The sequence below is a fragment of the Acartia tonsa genome, chromosome 3 (genome assembly GCF_053477335.1).
Source record: "Acartia tonsa isolate MP-2025a chromosome 3, ASM5347733v1, whole genome shotgun sequence".
NCBI classification, from domain to species: domain Eukaryota; kingdom Metazoa; phylum Arthropoda; class Copepoda; order Calanoida; family Acartiidae; genus Acartia; species Acartia tonsa.
The window spans coordinates 43,477,851-43,495,268 of record NC_137262.1 but is presented as its reverse complement, the minus strand read 5'-3'; the positions used below and the strand labels follow the sequence as shown (position 1 = coordinate 43,495,268).

Below are 17,418 nucleotides of genomic sequence, written 5' to 3'. Positions count from 1 at the left end.
TTTTTCAAATATTATAATCCACAAAAAAATTTATCGTACCATAAAAACCAAAGATATAATGAACTATGTAAAAAATAAAAAAAAATTACTTGTCCTTTCATTGTGATAAAAAGCAGAAACCATTTAGAAGGGCGCGAAGCGCAAATTTTTTTCTTCAAATATGCAGGGAGGGAGGGGTTTTTGGGCTATTTAGTACACTAGTCTTCAATATTTCATAGCAGAAACCATTTGCAACGGCACGAAGCGCAAATTTTTTTCTTCAAATATGCAGGGAGGGAGGGGTTTTTGGGCTATTTATTACACTAGTCCCCAATATTTCATAGCAGAAACCATTTGGAAGGGCGCGAAGCGCAAATTTTTTTCTTCTAATATGCAGGGAGGGAGGGGTTTTTGGGCTATTTATTACACTAGTCCCCAATATTTCATAGCAGAAACCATTTGAAAAGGCGCGAAGCGCAAATTTTTTTCTTCAAATATGCAGGGAGGGAGGGGTTTTTGGGCTATTTATTACACTAGTCCCCAATATTTCATAGCTGAAACCATTTGGAAGGGCGCGAAGCGCAAATTTTTTTCTTCAAATATGCAGGGAGGGAGGGGCTTTTGGGCTATTTATTACACTAGTCCCCAATACTTCATAGCAGAAACCATTTGGAAGGGCGCGAAGCGCAAATTTTTTTCTTCAAATATGCAGGGAGGGAGGGGTTTTTGGGCTATTTATTACACTAGTCCCCAATATTTCATAGCAGAAACCATTTGGAAGGGCGCGAAGCGCAAATTTTTTTCTTCAAATATGCAGGGAGGGAGGGGTTTTTGGGCTATTTATTACACTAGTCCCCAATATTTCATAGCAGAAACCATTTGGAAGGGCGCAAAGCGCAAAATTTTTTCTTCAAATATGCAGGGAGGGAGGAGTTTTTGGCCTATTTATTACACTTGTCCCCAATATTTCATATAAAAATTTCTTATTCGTTGGCTCAACAACTTTGGGTACTTTAATGGAATTTTGATTGGTTGGTTAATTAAGTCGAGTTTCCATATATTTCATCCAATAATTGTAATCTATATAAGGGGTAATTTTTTGTATCATCATTGGGGATGTACAAAATTTCTTTGGTAAAAAGTTTATATTATACAAAATAAAATACTTTCTATAACCTGGTTTGTTATGTTCAGTGAAAAAAGGTTATAACCTAACTGTCTGGTTGGCGCGAAGCGCAAAAAATTTTTTTTTTGGAGTATTTCTTGATCTTTTTTTTGGAAACTGGGATAGTTTTGCTTTTTGTAGGGTAGGGGGCAAAAAGGGGCATTTTTGTTGACCAGGGGGGGGCAAAATGGGGCATTTTTTAACATTTAGGGGGGGGCAGGGGGGGCGGTTGCTAGGGGGGGGCAGAGGGAGGCGTTTTGGTCGCTAGGGGGGGGCGATTGCCCCAAATGCCCCCTTCGGTTCGCACGCCACTGGTGAATGGGTTCGTATTTCAAACTAAACACTATCAACATTTGTTTATTTGAGTTGGCCATTATGACATGTTTACAAAATCATGATATTTTGAATATTTTTGAATTATCTTATTTAAAATACGTACTATAGGCTCAAGATAAATCTATAAATTCCACTTTTAATTCTAGTTTAAGACTAGTTAACTTTGATTCTTGCTTAGTTATATAAGTTAGTCCTAATATGTTGTTTTATATACAGAGGTTTAATTTAACCTTTAGCACCGAATAAAGAATTAAATGATCCAGCTTTTTTACAAAATTGTTGGATATGATAAATTCATTAAGGAGCAATTGATACATTTGTTAGCTTTAATATAAACTCTACTCTCCCTTTTTGCAAAGATTTAATTTACCAAAAATTTCAGAATCATAATGGCAAGCAGCTTACTGAAGGTGCTTGGTAATGGCCGCCGTGCCACCTCTCTCCTTGTGGAGCAGGCTGCCAAGACTACCTCAGTTCAGCACAGCGATGTAAGTATTGGTTTTTAGAAGAGTTTTTTACTTTTACCTAGTAAAACTACTCTTCCCTAATATAGACACAAATAACATATGCTAGACTCAAGTTTTTCTTTAATTATCTTGATATAGATTAAGCTCTACAAAGAGAGGGGTAGGTTTCTGGTAGAATCCGTAAAGGTGTGTGTTTTAAGGCTTAAAAATAGTAGTAGAACGATAATATTCACTAAATATGTGTATTTCTTATTGAAAAGAACTAGAGACAATTTTTTTTTTAAGTTAACATAAATTTTTTTCGTTCTACAACTGTTTTTTTTACTTGTAACACATAACCTTTACGGATTTTACCAAAAAACCTACCCCTCTCTTTTTATTCTCGAAATGATTCTTTAAACCATATATTAATTTAGTCTTAAATGTTAGCGCTCTAGTTCTTTTAAGTGTCCTACATAACATAGGGATTTCTTAGCATTTAAATTCTTGGTAATATAATAAAGCAAACTTACTGTACAGTGTACAATATTTAAACATACGAAAAATTGTATAATATATATTTTTCGTCAAAGATTGCATGATATAAAATTTTCATGCATGCGTTTGTAAAACTTGTAAAACCGGTGTTTCTAATGTTCAAATGTGTGGGTTTATTTTGATTACATTTACATGGGAGAAAATAGTTTGATTTTAAGAATAACATTTAAGTAACAGGATATGTGTGAGTCTGTCTTTGTTTTTGTTAACTGAGGTCAAGGGAAGGTTTTTAACTATTTTGTGGTAGGGTATCTAGCAACCTAGGGGCGTTGTAGCTGACATCAGGTTTCTTGTTTTGCATTAGGAAGAAAGGATTTACCTATTAACTATAAAAATCATCTCTCCCTTTAACAATTTTATTACTGAATATTTTGGGGGTCAAATCTTAATGTGCTTGAAAGTCGAGCTTGAGTTGGCCCTAGTGACTATGCAAATAAGCCAACTCCGTGACGACTTAGGTTCAAATCCTAAGAAACTATGACCAATCAATCAATTGCTTTAAAACTTAATTTTGTTACAGCTGCACACCAGCGCCCCTGTTGCCGGCACCCTGGCCATCCCCGACAGGCTGAAGCACATCCCCGAGGCTGATGACCCCGGATTCTTTGAGATGGTCGAGTACTTCTTCCACAAGAGCTGTGTCCTCATTGAAGACAGGAATGTGCTTAATAGCAATTAATACAAATTTTCAGCTCCTCTTTATTGAATATTTCTTTATTGATAACATTTACAACTTTTATATTATACACAAACTTGCGACAAGTGATTTTTTAAGATTGGAGATTTTTTTTTTAACGTTTGAAAGGGTTAAATCATGAAATGGTCTCTAGCTCGTAACCACTAGATTTTGAAAAGGAGAATAAAAAGAAGAATAAATGAATATTTTGCTATCTTATTTTCAAGGAAAAATCAAATATTTTTCTATTTTGAAATTAAAGGTAGGTATAAAATTACACTTGTTTGTATTGTAAAATTCTTGAAAATGAAGCATATTTGTTTTATCAGACTCGTTGATGTCAACATGAAGAACGTCAGATCCACCAGGTATGATTATTTAAGTAGTAGCGAAGCTATTCTAGTATTTGTGAGAAAGTCCATTTTGTATGTTGTGCACTTTAAAAACGTCTAATGCCCCTAAAACAATCCAGATATGTTTACAAAAAAATTAATAAAGTTATTAGTAAGCTATTAGTAAGCGTCAGATAATATAAGGATGTTATTGTTTTAGTTACTTAATTTATTTTTTCGCGCATTTTTTAAGCAATATTTTGCCTAACATTATTAGAGTAAACTTGTTTTGCCCAACAACAATTAATATAAATTGTCTTAGAATGATTTTGTTTTTATCTAAAGAGACGTGATAGGAATACAAATAGCTTTCTTTCATCTACAATTATTAACCTGTTTATTTCAAAACTCAAATTTTGTTTTAAAAATATATTCTGAATAGTTGATGTAATACCTAAGGTTTTTATAGTTCTTTATTGTTTTACAGTTTACTGTTATTTTAGGGAGGAAAAGATGAAGAAGGCCCATGGTATCCTGAAGATCATCGAGCCCTGCGCTCACGTTCTTGAGGTCAACTTCCCCCTCCTCAGGTTTGAACTTGTACTTGTTAATGTATCTGAATTCCTTTTAAGGTCATACTGATATCGCGATAATGATTTTGATTATGTAAAGAAAGTTTTTTGATACTCATTACCAAAAAAAATTAAATTAAGCAAGAAATGTTATCTTTTCAATTGTTTTGATTGTTAAGACAAAATTATCTACACTTATGCAACATCATATAAACAGTACAATAAGAAAGTGCAATACAATTCAAGTTATTTTAATGAAAAAAAAATTCTAAATTGAGACAGACAGGAATGTTAAATAACAGTCTCGGCCAGACAGAATCATATTAGATTAGTTTTAGTCAATATGGCTTCACTTTTCTCTCAATTTTAGGATCAATTTGCATCTATTCTTATTAATGAAAGAAGATAATTTAATACCAGATTTAATGACAATAAGATATTTATAAAAGAAGAGAATTTATTTTAATGTTTTCTTTAAATATTCAAGTTTTTGGAGGAAATATCTATCAGTTTAATTTATGATACACAACCCCTTTCTATATTTTTTTGTTCAATTAGGTATTTTACTTTTATGAAAAAATATTCGAGACTTTATAATACGAATACGTGTGCATTTGTTGGTATTTGGTCGAGTCTAAACACAATGTAATGATGATAGTCCTCACAAAATGGCATTAAACCTTACAGTAATTTAAATTATTTTGTTCAGGGATGATGGTTCCTATGAGATGATCACTGGCTACAGAGCTCAGCACTCTCACCACAGGTATTGTCAATAAATCTGAATTGTGCCATTAAGTTACGTAGCAATAACAAATTAACTGCTTGATATGATAGGTCTCAATCAGACATTTTCCATGACTGTTTGGTAAATGTAATACTAACAAAAATGGCAAGGGGGGAAGGAAGTTCTGACACATTTGCGTAAACGGTGAGTATAGGCTTTATCTTTGGAAAGTTGATTTTTAACTCTAAAAAAAATTTTTTTTTCATTTTTACCTGTACAGAGACCACCTGGAGGCCTGGAGCTCCGGAACCTGGAGGCCTATCCAAAAAATCTTAAATCTGGGGGAAATTTATCATATAAGAATGATTTTATCCCTAATAACCTATCCTCTCAGTCCAAAGATAAAGCCTATACTCACCGTTTACGCAAATGTGTCAGAACTTCCCCCCCCCCCCTTATACCCAGGAATAGGTCCAACGGACACAAACATGCCCTGGTTTTAGAATAGCTGCAATACTTAAAATCTTAATTTCTTGTACCCTTCAGAATTTAGCATAAATAACTCTAGATGTGTGTTTAATAATGTTAAGTAATGTATTTCAAATTTTAGATAATTATTTAATTTTTGTTCTTTTCTAGAACCCCTTGCAAGGGTGGTATCCGTTACTCAATGGATGTGTGCGCCGACGAGGTTAAGGCCTTGTCCGCCCTTATGACCTACAAGTGTGCCTGTGTTGATGTGCCCTTCGGTGGCGGCAAGGCTGGTGTCAAGATTGACCCCAAGAAGTATTCTGAGAACGAGCTTGAGCGCATCACTCGTAGGTAATAATATTTCTTTATTGGTATGAGGGAAGGAAAGAAGAATGGATTGTTACACTGGTATCTTTTGTTTTATTACCACGATTTCTCATTTGTTGACTTAAAATTTTTTGGGTCCTTTCATTAAATCTTGATTGGACAGTACATACCTACTTTCATTGTTCAAACTCTTCCACCAATAATTTTAATCACCAGTAGGTATTATTATGTTCATCGTAATCTGGGTCGTAATCATTTTCTCGTCCATTGTCTTATCATCCCTTTAGATAACTAGACGGAAAATAATATAGCACCCAAATATTTTTAAGCAATCAAAGGAATAACTTGACATTAATAAAATTTGAGGGGGATGATGATTAGGTATGGATAAAATTCTTCTCGTTAATATAACCTTTTTTCATGTTTGTTTTAAGTTTTAAGTATTCACAATTTTGACTTTATTTATATGGGTTAAAGGGCGAATATAGGTTGAATATGATATGGGCTCAAAAAAACCGTGCCATTCCATAGATTATAAATAACTTAAAGATATTGACATATCTAATTGTATAAGTCTGTTTATAGCTTAAAACCTGTCAAACTCAAGATAATATTATGTAATTAGTGTGGTTCCCTAAGAACTCAAACACCCTAGCATCACACAAGGCTTCGTGGCAAGGTTGAATTAAAAAGCTTTCGTTAAAGGATAGTCGTAATAACGTGGAAACCAATTAATCAGGGGTAAATATACCCATCTTCTACCTTTATACAAATTATATAAAGTAAAATATTTAAAAGTTTAAAAAAACATCAAATAATGTAAAAAGTAAAAAAAAATAATCGATAAAATTTTCTTGGAGGAAGAATGATTTCAAATCCCTGTTTTTTTAAGGGTCGTGTGTGTGTTGAAAATGCGTACTTGAGGATATTTATATTTTCCAGAATTAACCAATGATCTTTGTACAGAAAATAAACTTTAAGACGTATTATTTACCCTAGTCAATACTATTGGCGCACTTTTACGCAAATTATTTTTACGCTTTTTAAAAATTGAATTAAAGAGTATATAATCTAAAATAATAAACATTTAAATTATCATTTAAGATGCGTGCCATTGTAATAGTCAATCAAACTTAAGCAAAATAGTCAAAAAAAAGTCTTGTAAAGGGCTAAAATAAACGGTTTGTCGTCAATCTGATTTATCATATGTTCAATTGAAACAGAAAATTGCAAAATCTACTTAAGGATTTTTTTGAATTTTTAAATTTGGCATAGATATTCTAAAAGTATGAAATGGCACCTTTCATATAAGCTCATATCATATCGAACCTATATTCGCCCTTTAAAATTATCTTAAATAAGACTATTTGGTTCGTTGGGAATGTATCATCATTTATTATACATATTTTTAGATTCGCTATTGAGCTTGCCAAGAAGGCCTTCCTTGGTCCCGGCATTGACGTGCCCGCCCCCGACATGGGAACTGGAGAGCGTGAGATGGCCTGGATCGCCGATACCTACGCCAACACTCTGGGTTACCAGAACCTGAACGCCAGCGCTTGCATCACTGGCAAGCCCATTAACCAGGTAGGCATCTTAGTTTTCTTGAGTGATGATTGATAACAAAATAGATTCAACTCTTTATACCAACCCTTGAATTGACTTGTGCATAGTAATGAGTTTTTATCTGGCAAGGCCAGGAATTCTCTTTACTCCTACTCATTTTGTACATCTGAAACATAAAAGACACACGACCAAGTCTAGCTTTTGGATAAAATTATTCTTTTTCAGGTAAAAATTATTACCTACTCAATTGTAACAAAAATATTGTCTCTAGGGAGGTATCCACGGTAGAACCAGTGCCACCGGACGTGGTGTGTTCCACGGTCTGGAGAACTTTATCCAGGAGGCCAGCTACATGGCCATGATCGGTCAGACCCCTGGATGGGGAAACAAGACCTTCATCGTTCAAGGTTATAAGCATATTTATAAGCCACAGACAATCGACCTCTTAATTGCTAAAGCTTAACAACATACTCATGCGAAATTAGTTGGGCCTGCCGTGTCTCTTTCTTCAAGGTTTACATTTGATTTCCCTGTCCAAACCCTGTTTCCTCGACTCCTTGACATTGGATCCTAATTTTTTAAAGTTAAAAGTTTATTTTAATGTTTATGATAAATTAGTATTACTACTAACGTCACGTGCCCTACATAGTAGAGGTAATTCCCATTTTAAACTGTTGAGTGGCTTGAAATCTTACCTTTTAACATATATACAACAGTTTTCTTTCACACTTTTATGTATTTTAAATAGGTAATATTTTTTTTTGTCGGACGTCATGCAGTGTTATTCAGTGTTATTGATTTCCTATACATAATAAATATTAAAGCATTCTAATAAAACTTATGTAACTTGAATGCACTTAATTGTAAGGATATAAAAAAAGCAAATATTTCGAATATTATGTAAATCGTACAGTACATTTTATTTATCACTGTCATAAGGTTAGGGATGTTTCTTTTGAAGAATAGATAATTTGCTCCAGAAAATTTTTTTTCAAAACTGAAAACAACGGGAGGGAAGGTTTTGGTGATTTACTTAACAATATTACCTAGGTAGTACTTCTACTGGGCATACAGTTTGTCTCGTCAGTGAAAAAAGTTGGAGGCAAAACAACTTTTTTTCAGATAAAATATCTCTGGCTGATGAATCAACTGTTAAACAAATCCTTTGAACATTTTAACTAAAAACAGATGTTCCTTTCTAAATATTGTCAAATTCTCTCAAGTAACTAAGAAAATTTTTTCTGCCTTTGTGCTTCTAAAACACCAGGGAGATAGGGAAAAAATTCAAATCAATTATTCTCTCAAAATCTTTCTATTTTTATTTTCAAGCTACCAATTGCAGAAACTCGCTTTGTGGGAAGATTATTATTTTCAATTCCATTGTAATATCAACATTTCCCTGGAAAATGCAAACTGTCGAACAAATTAACAACGCCACAAATATTTTTGTTTCTCAATATACATACCTATGCATATTTTATCTTTCTTTTATTATGTCACATGATTTTCTCAAGTTAAAACAAGGATGAAAACATTTATAAAAAGCTTAGCCACAGAGAAAAATGAAGTTTTAGAGATTTAAGAAATTAGGCTAAAATACAGTTTTTAATGGTAATTCTTTCACCACCCACCCCCAGTTGTCACGGATTTTCTTGTATAAAAATATTTTTTTTCAGGTTTCGGTAATGTCGGTCTTCACACCTGCCGTTACCTGACCCGTGCCGGCGCCAGGTGCATCGGTATCGCCGAGTGGGACGGTTCCATCTACAACCCAGAAGGTAACAAATCCATTTATTTTGCGCAAATTTTTCAAAAGTAGTCTCAATGTACATATGAAAGAAATATATGTATTCCAAATTTGGGATTTGGGAAAAGTGTAGGTATGAAAATTATTAAATCTTTTTTGCTATTTCCTTTTTTTTCAGAAAATATTTTGAATGTTAATATTATTAAACTTGCCATTAATTGGTTCTTCTGTCGTAGGTATTGACCCCAAGGCCCTTGAGGACTACAAGCTGGAGCACGGTACCATTGTTGGTTTCCCTGGAGCTCAGGTATTTAGCAACAATTTTAATTATAGCATTAAACTTGACCTTCTGAAGTATTAGCATAAAAAGGGATGGACCGACTGAAAAAATTACAATTTTAGTTTTGTAACAATTTCTTTTGGTACTATAATTTTCATATGTAGTCTTTCTATTACTAGAATGTGTTTTATTCTTGTACCTTTCTATGTTATATTTTTCTATGTAGCCCTATGAGGGAGAGAGCTTGTTGTATGAAGAGTATGACATCCTTGTACCTGCCTATATTGTATTATATTTTATTATTCTATGTAGTCCTATGAGGGAGAGAGCTTGTTGTATGAATAGTATGACTTCTTTGTACCTGCCTATATTATATTATATTATTCTATGTAGCCCTATGAGGGAGAGAGCTTGTTGTATGAATAGTATGACTTCCTTGTACCTGCCTATATTATATTATATTATTCTATGTAGCCCTATGAGGGAGAGAGCTTGTTGTATGAAGAGTGTGACATCCTTGTACCTGCCTATATAATATTATATTATTCTATGTAGCCCTATGAGGGAAAGAGCTTGTTGTATGAAGAGTGTGATATCCTTGTACCTGCCTATATAATATTATATTATTCTATGTAGCCCTATGAGGGAGAGAGCTTGTTGTATGAAGAGTGTGACATCCTTGTATCTGCCTATATTATATTATTCTATGTAGTCCTATGAGGGAGAGAGCTTTTTATATGAAGAGTGCGACATCCTTGTACCTGCCTACATTATATTATATTATTCTATGTAGCCCTATGAGGGAGAGACCTTGTTATATGAAGAGTGTGCCATCCTTGTACCTGTCTATATTATATTATTCTATGTAGCCCTATGAGGGAGAGAGCTTGTTATATAAAGAGTGTGACATCCTTGTATCTGCCTATATTATATTATTCTATGTAGTCCTATGAGGGAGAGAGCTTTTTATATGAAGAGTGCGACATCCTTGTACCTGCCTACATTATATTATATTATTCCATGTAGCCCTATGAGGGAGAGACCTTGTTATATGAAGAGTGTGCCATCCTTGTACCTGTCTATATTATATTATTCTATGTAGCCCTATGAGGGAGAGACCTTGTTATATGAAGAGTGTGACATCCTTGTACCTGCCTACATTATATTATATTATTCTATGTAGCCCTATGAGGGAGAAAGCTTGTTGTATGAAGAGTGTGACATCCTTGTACCTGCCTACATTATATTATATTATTCTATGTAGCCCTAAGCAATGGATTGGTTTCTACTTTAGGCTTGCTTATCTCAGTTATACTTGGGTCCAACTAGGACATTGATTTTACTTGTTTAGCCTTAAAGTTTTACAAAATTGTCTGATTAAGTAAGAACAAGTAAAATTTTTTGGGGGGATAAACAGTTTTCGGTGGCAACAGCAGTTTTGCAGCCATTTCTTCACAATTTCAATACTTTTTGTAGGGAGTTGGGGTCAAAAACGAAAGTGTGCAAAACAGGGTGTAGGAAGGTATATCAATCCCCTGGCAAATTTCGATATGAAAATTTGATATAAGGGGTGGTTTCAATAAAATTTCTTCACAGTTCAACATTTTACCATATTAGAGCAACTTCCATGCCAAGTTTTAGTGTTCTATTCATGTTTTAAAGTCTTGAAGAACACATACCTTATGGAAAATAATTACATAAATGACCCCCTTTTTTAAAAAGTGTTAAGATAGTTGGTTTTAGTTATCAGAATGAAAAGAAATTGCTAGGGTATATTTAAAAATGTATTTTCTTTTAAATATTTTCAAAATAATGAGTGTAAAAGCTCTATTTTAAAGATTATCAGACTTTAAAATTCTTAAACTTTAGTCGTCATTTTTGAGAAATTTTATGTATAAAGCAGTTAATTTAAGAATTAATATAAATAAATAAACTAGTTTTCTTTATCTTAAGCTATAATTTAACTTCAAAAATTGTTTTATTACATGTAAAAAATCACTATAAACTTTGGGAAAATATATCGACAAAATGTGGCAACCCTGATTTTTATTGGATAAATTTCTTACATAGCACAAATCCAATTAGTTTTGATTTAACTCGCCGTGTACCTGCCTATATTATATTATTCTATGTAGCCCTATGAGGGAGAGAGCTTGCTGTATGAAGAGTGTGACATCCTTGTACCTGCCGCTATGGAGAAAGTTATCACCAAGGCTAACGCCGGAAAGGTAAATAAGTATTTTCTTTAATCTATCAAAACATACTTGGAAATAATCTTTATATTGCTAGAAATTTTCTTCAGGGGTAAACAATACTTTAACAGCTTTTTAATTTGTTTCCTCCCTCCATTCAGACCTCTTCTTTCTCATATTTATATGCCCAGGGGCCGGGGGTGGTTATTATCGAAAACCTGGTTTTGTGATGAAGCTAAGGGAAAGAGTGTTAGACAGAGATTAATATAAAAAAGCGTATGTAGTGGTCTTAACTATTTAGAACGCAATGTATTAATATAACAATGAATTGCCTCAGGTTAAGGCCAAGATCATTGGTGAGGCTGCTAACGGACCCATCACCCCCGCCGGTGACAAGATCCTGCAGGAGAACGGCTGCCTGGTCATCCCCGACATGTACATCAACGCTGGTGGTGTGACAGTCTCCTACTTCGAGTGGTTAAAGAACTTGAACCACGTGTCCTATGGCCGTCTGACCTTCAAGTATGAGAGAGAATCCAACTACCACCTCCTCCAGTCCGTACAGGTGTGTATTAATAATCTTTTTAATAGTGCAACTAATAAATAAAGGTTGGTTACTTCCAAGTAAATATCTAAATAGGAATAGTTTTACTTCAAATAGTACAGCTACTTATGTTATATAAATTAGATATCAAAGGATTTACTTCCGACCAAACTGATCTCTTAATGTTTCCATGCTTTTTTTAATACTTAACCCCGCATATGGGGAAAGGACATAACAGAAATAAGTTTGAAAACAACTATAGGGTTAATCAACACTTTCTCATACTTAATGAGTTTATTTCAATCCTTTATATCCTTTAGATATTTTTGATAAGAATGCCTAGTTAAAACGCCTCTCTTATTAACTTTTTAGTACAATGGAGAGACAGGTTGTGCTAAATTTCCGTAAAGGTGTGAGTTTTAAGGTCTAAAAACAGAAGTAAAATGATAATATTCACTAAATATGTGTATTCCTTATTAATAAGAACTATAGACAACAAATTGTAAAAAAAACGAAAAATTCATCGAATTCTTCGCTAATGTCAAACTGACAATAATCACAATTGACAATTATAAAAAACATTATTGGATAGAGTTTCGAAAATTACAAATAATGCCAATTATTTCAAAGATATAAATTTTTTAGAACATTATTTGATTGTCCATGGTAATTCTTTATATTATATGTTAAAAAATATTTTTTTGTTAGCTTGACATTAAAAGCTTTCGGTGAAAATTTCAGGTTTTTTTTACAATTTTCAGATATTGTTAACTTAAAAAAAATTATCTACAGTTCTTTTCAATATGAAGGAATACACATATTTAGTGAATATTATCGTTCTACTACTATTTTTAAGCCTTAAAACTCACACCTTTATGAAATTTAGCACAACTTACCTCTACCTTTGTTACAATTTTATTAGAAAAAGTTTAAAAATTTGAACTTACCACTAGAATTCATTTTTGCCTTGTCACTATCTTTAAATATCTATGAATTGATAAGTAGAAGTAGATTTAGACATAAAAAGAATTTTGAAAGATTCTGAAAAGTCTTTATTTTTTTCCAGGACTCCCTGGAAAAGGCATTAAAGGACGAGGTAAGTTAGGGCCAGGGGCTGATAGAGATCAGTCCCCCCCCCCTTCCCTTCCCACTTCTCCCAAATTAAGGGGGGGGGGGGAGTTTGTACAGTAGGATATATAAGTTGGAAGGATTTTTAATGTTAGGGGGAGATTTGAAATCTGCATCAAATTTTAAGGATTTTTTATAAAATACGTTTTTTGTATAATTCTTTATCTAAAAGCGGAAATACAATTTAAGCTAATTAATTTTGACATCTGTGATTGCTGGATTGAAAACTATCTGCGCTCTTATTGGAGAAGCTTAAGTTTTGCAAATCATTCACCCAATTAGAGCGCAGGTAGTTTCAAATCCACCTATCCTATTGGTCAAAATTAATTAACTTAAATTGTATTTCCGCTTTTAGATAAAGAATTATACAAAAAACGAATTTTATAAAAAATCCTTAAAATTTGATGCAGATTTCAAATCTCCCCCTAACATTAAAAATCCTTCCAACTTATATATCCTATTGTACAGTTATAGGAAATGAAAATTCAGTATCAAATTTTGCCCTGGCCGTGTGGGCTTGGTTTTTATAGTTATCAACCTAATTCTTTTTGTAAGCTCTCTTATATGATTGTATCTACCTGTAAAATTTTGAAAATTGAATTTTGGTACTTTCCCTCTAGGGGCTAGTGGGGCAAAAGACTTCCCCAAACACTAAAATTTTAGGTTATTTTTAAAGATATCGAGCTGATTTTTTAAATAGAACCTGTTATTACATAGATGAGTTGATTAGCCACCCCATATTTCATTTTTGCACTTTACTTCTAGGGGCTTTTGGGTAAACAACCCCCCAAAATACAAATTTATAAGTTTTGAGCTTACAAGCCCCTAGAAGTAAAGTGTAAAATTAAAATATGGGATGGCTAATCAACTCGTCTATGTAATAAAAGGTTCCATTTAAAAAATCAGCTCGATATCTTTAAAAATAAGCTCATAACTTAAAATTTTAGTGTTTAGGGGGGTCTTTTGCCCCACTAGCCCCTAGAGGGAAAGTCCCAAAATTAAATTTTCAAAATTTTACAGTTAGATTCAATCATATAAGAGATCTTACAAAAAAATTAGGTTGATAACTATAAAAACAAGCCCACACGGCCAGGGCAAAATTTGATACTGAATTTTCATTTCCTATAACTGTACAAACTTCCCCCCCCCCCCCCCCCCCTTCAATTCCGGCGCTAAAGGGTTAAGTTATATACAATTTATTTAGCACTTAGATTCTTAGAGCTTTTATAACAATAAAATTATTTTAATAATAATTTTCTTAATACCTAAATTTTCCCTCATTATATAATATAGCATGAAATTTTTTTATACTTTTAAAACAAGTTTGAAAACCCCCTACAGAAAAGTATTACATTAATGACAATGTTTTCTTCTAGTTGTATTTTTTTGCAGCGAAATGCCCCCATTTGTTAAAATATCTCTCCCCCTCCCTTATCAAATCAACACTTTTCTTCATTCTGATATATACTTATTGTATTGCTTGCCATGCATTTAACCCTAATCCTGCCGGGCTCTCACAACCTGAATATTTACCAAAGCACAAATTCTTTTTTAAAGGAAAAGCTTTAAAAATAGATGCAAAATCATTAAACTACTATATTCTACTTTTAAATATAAATAACCATACATGATTTCTCTATCTGCCTTTAGCCTGTTTTTTTTGTTGTTAAAATATAGTATTGAATATATAAACTTAATGTTATTTTAATTTCATCGAATATTTTAGGACTCTTTGGAAAGACGTTTTGGCAAGGTTGGTGGTGGTATCCCCGTCCTCCCCAACGACAACTTCCACAGCAGAATGTCTGGTAACTACTTATATTTTTATTACTCCAGCAATGGAGATCTTATTTCTACTCTAATATGATTAGTATGTGTTACTCTATTTTGATTACTCTTTGGATATTAAAACCTATTTGCTTACAAAAGGATAAGTACTTTCTACGCTACTCTGATTATTCTATGCAGGGCCGGGGCTGAAAATTTTAGAATATTTTGTTGGATCAAAGTTGGGGTAAACTTAGTTATGGGTTAAAATCAAAGGAAAGTGGATATAAAGTGGAGAAAAAGAAGGAAGTTGTTTTAAATTTTTAAAGTCTATTTTTCAGTATGGCTTCGAAACTGATTAACACCCGATGGATTTGAACTAGTTCTCAGCCATACAGGAAAATCATGTATAGCATTGTTTCAAAGACAATTTTTCACGAAAATAAAAATAAAAAAACTGTCTATAAAATGATGTATTGTTTGCTAGTATCCTGATTCCTTGTCCCTGAGAGTATAATGGTTAAAACTTTAACTAAACTAACATCTCTATTATTAGGTGCTAGTGAGAAGGATATTGTGCACTCTGGTCTGGATTACTCTATGGAGAGGACAGCCAAGAACATTATGATCACTGCTAACGACATGAACCTCGGTCTTGACCTCAGGTACAATATAAGCTTGTAGCAAATACAGATAATGACGGACAGCCAAGAGGGAGGGTTAAAGGGTGATTACCTTCCAAATTCATAGAAATATCTTTACTATAAGAAGGGTACTACCCCCCCCCCTCTCAGAAAAAAATAAAAAGTTAGATGTCTTTGCAGGGGGCGGTACCGATGTTAGATTTAATAAAAACCATTTGGTTGTGATTCAGCAATTAAATTTTATTTAAAATGTGTAAAATGTTGGGGAAAAATTGAATAAATTTGATTTTGGGTTATAAACAACGAATAGTGGGTATAAAGAGAACAAATTAAGAAAGTTATTAAAAAAAAGTCATATAATCGTTAAAAAGCTGATTAAAAAATGTGTTTTCATATTATTTTTTTTCAGAACTGCTGCCTACATCAACTCCATTACCAAGATCTTCACCACCTACAGAGATGCCGGTCTCTCTTTCTAAATCAACCACCATCTATCTATCTATACCTTGAATCTACACATACCATCTCACCAAACCTCGCAAGATCAAACAAAAAACAAAATGGCCGACAAAATGAAATTTTATGAATAATTTTGCTCTTATTTTTATAATGTTATAAACTAAGAAGAGCAAGCTATTCTATCTTTGCATGCTTTATATGTATTTTTATCATATATTTTTATTATATAATACAATAACTGAAGCACAGCCATTAAAAACTGATCTGAAAAAAGTAATATTCATTAAATCTCATAAAAAAACGAAAAGCCAAATTTGGTTAAAGATCTGAATGTAATATTTACAAACAAAAAAAAGTATGAAAAAATTTGACATAAAAGGACCAGTGCAGTTAAAATTAAATTATTTCTAATAAAACTTCGTGATTTTATTTAATTTTTAATGTTTTTATTCTTTACTATCTACATGAAATATCTATTATGTGTGAATGAGTGAATTGTGATCTTGTTATTGTTTAATTAAGCATTGTTATTAGAAATATATTAGTCCTTTTGTAAATTATGATTTCTTTTAAATGATGAAGGTAGGAAGCTGCGCAGAATGTCTTTAGGCTCAAAAGTTACGCAATTTTGAAAAAAAATTCTCTTATAAAAGAACGAATACTTTCCATCGTAGCAAAGCTAAAATCAGAATACAATATTTCTTGTTTGGTAACTGTAAGGCAAAAACTAAAATGGATAGCTAGGCACTTTTCAAACTTGGCACGGTGGTTCCTTTGAAAATTAGGTTCAAGGTTATAAAGCGAAGCAACTCCAAGATAATTAACAGAAAGTCAACAATTCTGTTATTTTTTTAATATTGTTTCTATTAACATTCTGTTATTAACTTTATCATCTTTTTCACTTCATTTTTAAAAGTTATTTAGTATCTTCATAGAAATATTTCATGCGTTGGTACCCTAAATTTTTTAGGCAATGTTCGTCCGTATGTCTGATTCGTTGAGCTATACTTTTATGGGTGTTGTCATCCTTGTTGCTTAGATACTAGAATTTTTTTTAATCGCCTACTTCGTGCGTTGAATTAATTCACTATGTTTTTTTTATAAGGTACATACATTAAAATGTATTAGCAATACATTATATAAACTTAAAGTATTTTCATCGTTACATAGAAGAGCCAGAATTTCTGACTAGCTGTATGTATTTAGCCCTGATTCACTGAAGTTAGGACTCAGATGCATACGGAGAATGCCGTTGGATCTCGCAGCACTCTCGTCTGAATTGCTTCTTTACAAAAAAAAATTTATGTCGTATTTCTGGACGTTAAAAAACGCAATATATTGTACTTTCATCACCAGCCATTGTTGTTGAATGATACTATTTTGGGGACGTAGCAAATTTTGTATGAAATTGTAGAAAAGTAATATGATGTTTGTATGTCTGTGTGTTTTTATCGCTTTACCGATGTGGCTCTCCTTTACAGTGAAGCTTCTCATAGGTCCAG

The 17,418-nt window shown here is 32.8% G+C and overlaps 2 protein-coding genes across 4 annotated transcripts in view; one reads left to right on the top strand and one right to left on the bottom strand.

The window, feature by feature from the left end:
- The window catches only part of LOC145314271 (poly(U)-binding-splicing factor PUF60-like), a 141,876-nt gene that overhangs the window by 47,705 nt on the left and 76,753 nt on the right, over positions 1–17,418 (bottom strand). The window lies entirely within an intron of this gene.
- On the top strand, positions 1,811–16,473 carry Gdh (glutamate dehydrogenase, mitochondrial). 2 transcript variants are annotated; one of them, XM_080154120.1, is made up of 16 exons: positions 1,811–1,968; positions 3,005–3,141; positions 3,490–3,528; positions 3,996–4,082; positions 4,774–4,830; positions 5,431–5,613; positions 7,002–7,176; positions 7,427–7,562; positions 8,832–8,933; positions 9,139–9,209; positions 11,318–11,410; positions 11,712–11,939; positions 12,985–13,014; positions 14,773–14,854; positions 15,370–15,478; positions 15,867–16,473. In XM_080154120.1, exons 1-16 carry the CDS (start codon positions 1,870–1,872, stop codon positions 15,934–15,936), a joined length of 1,698 nt encoding a protein of 565 aa, XP_080010246.1. In that variant the 5' UTR covers positions 1,811–1,869; the 3' UTR covers positions 15,937–16,473. The 2 variants fall into 2 exon arrangements, with proteins under 2 accessions (XP_080010246.1, XP_080010247.1); XM_080154121.1 differs by lacking the exon at positions 12,985–13,014.

What these genes read in the sequence shown, in the direction of transcription:
- Gdh (XM_080154120.1), top strand. Translation starts at nt 1,870, where the DNA reads ATGGCAAGCAGCTTACTGAAGGTGCTTGGTAATGGCCGCCGTGCCACC. An exon ending in CAAGACCTTCATCGTTCAAG is followed by an intron (nt 7,563 to 8,831) that starts GTTATAAGCATA and finishes ATTTTTTTTCAG; the next exon opens with GTTTCGGTAATGTCGGTCTT. An exon ending in TTCCATCTACAACCCAGAAG is followed by an intron (nt 8,934 to 9,138) that starts GTAACAAATCCA and finishes CTTCTGTCGTAG; the next exon opens with GTATTGACCCCAAGGCCCTT.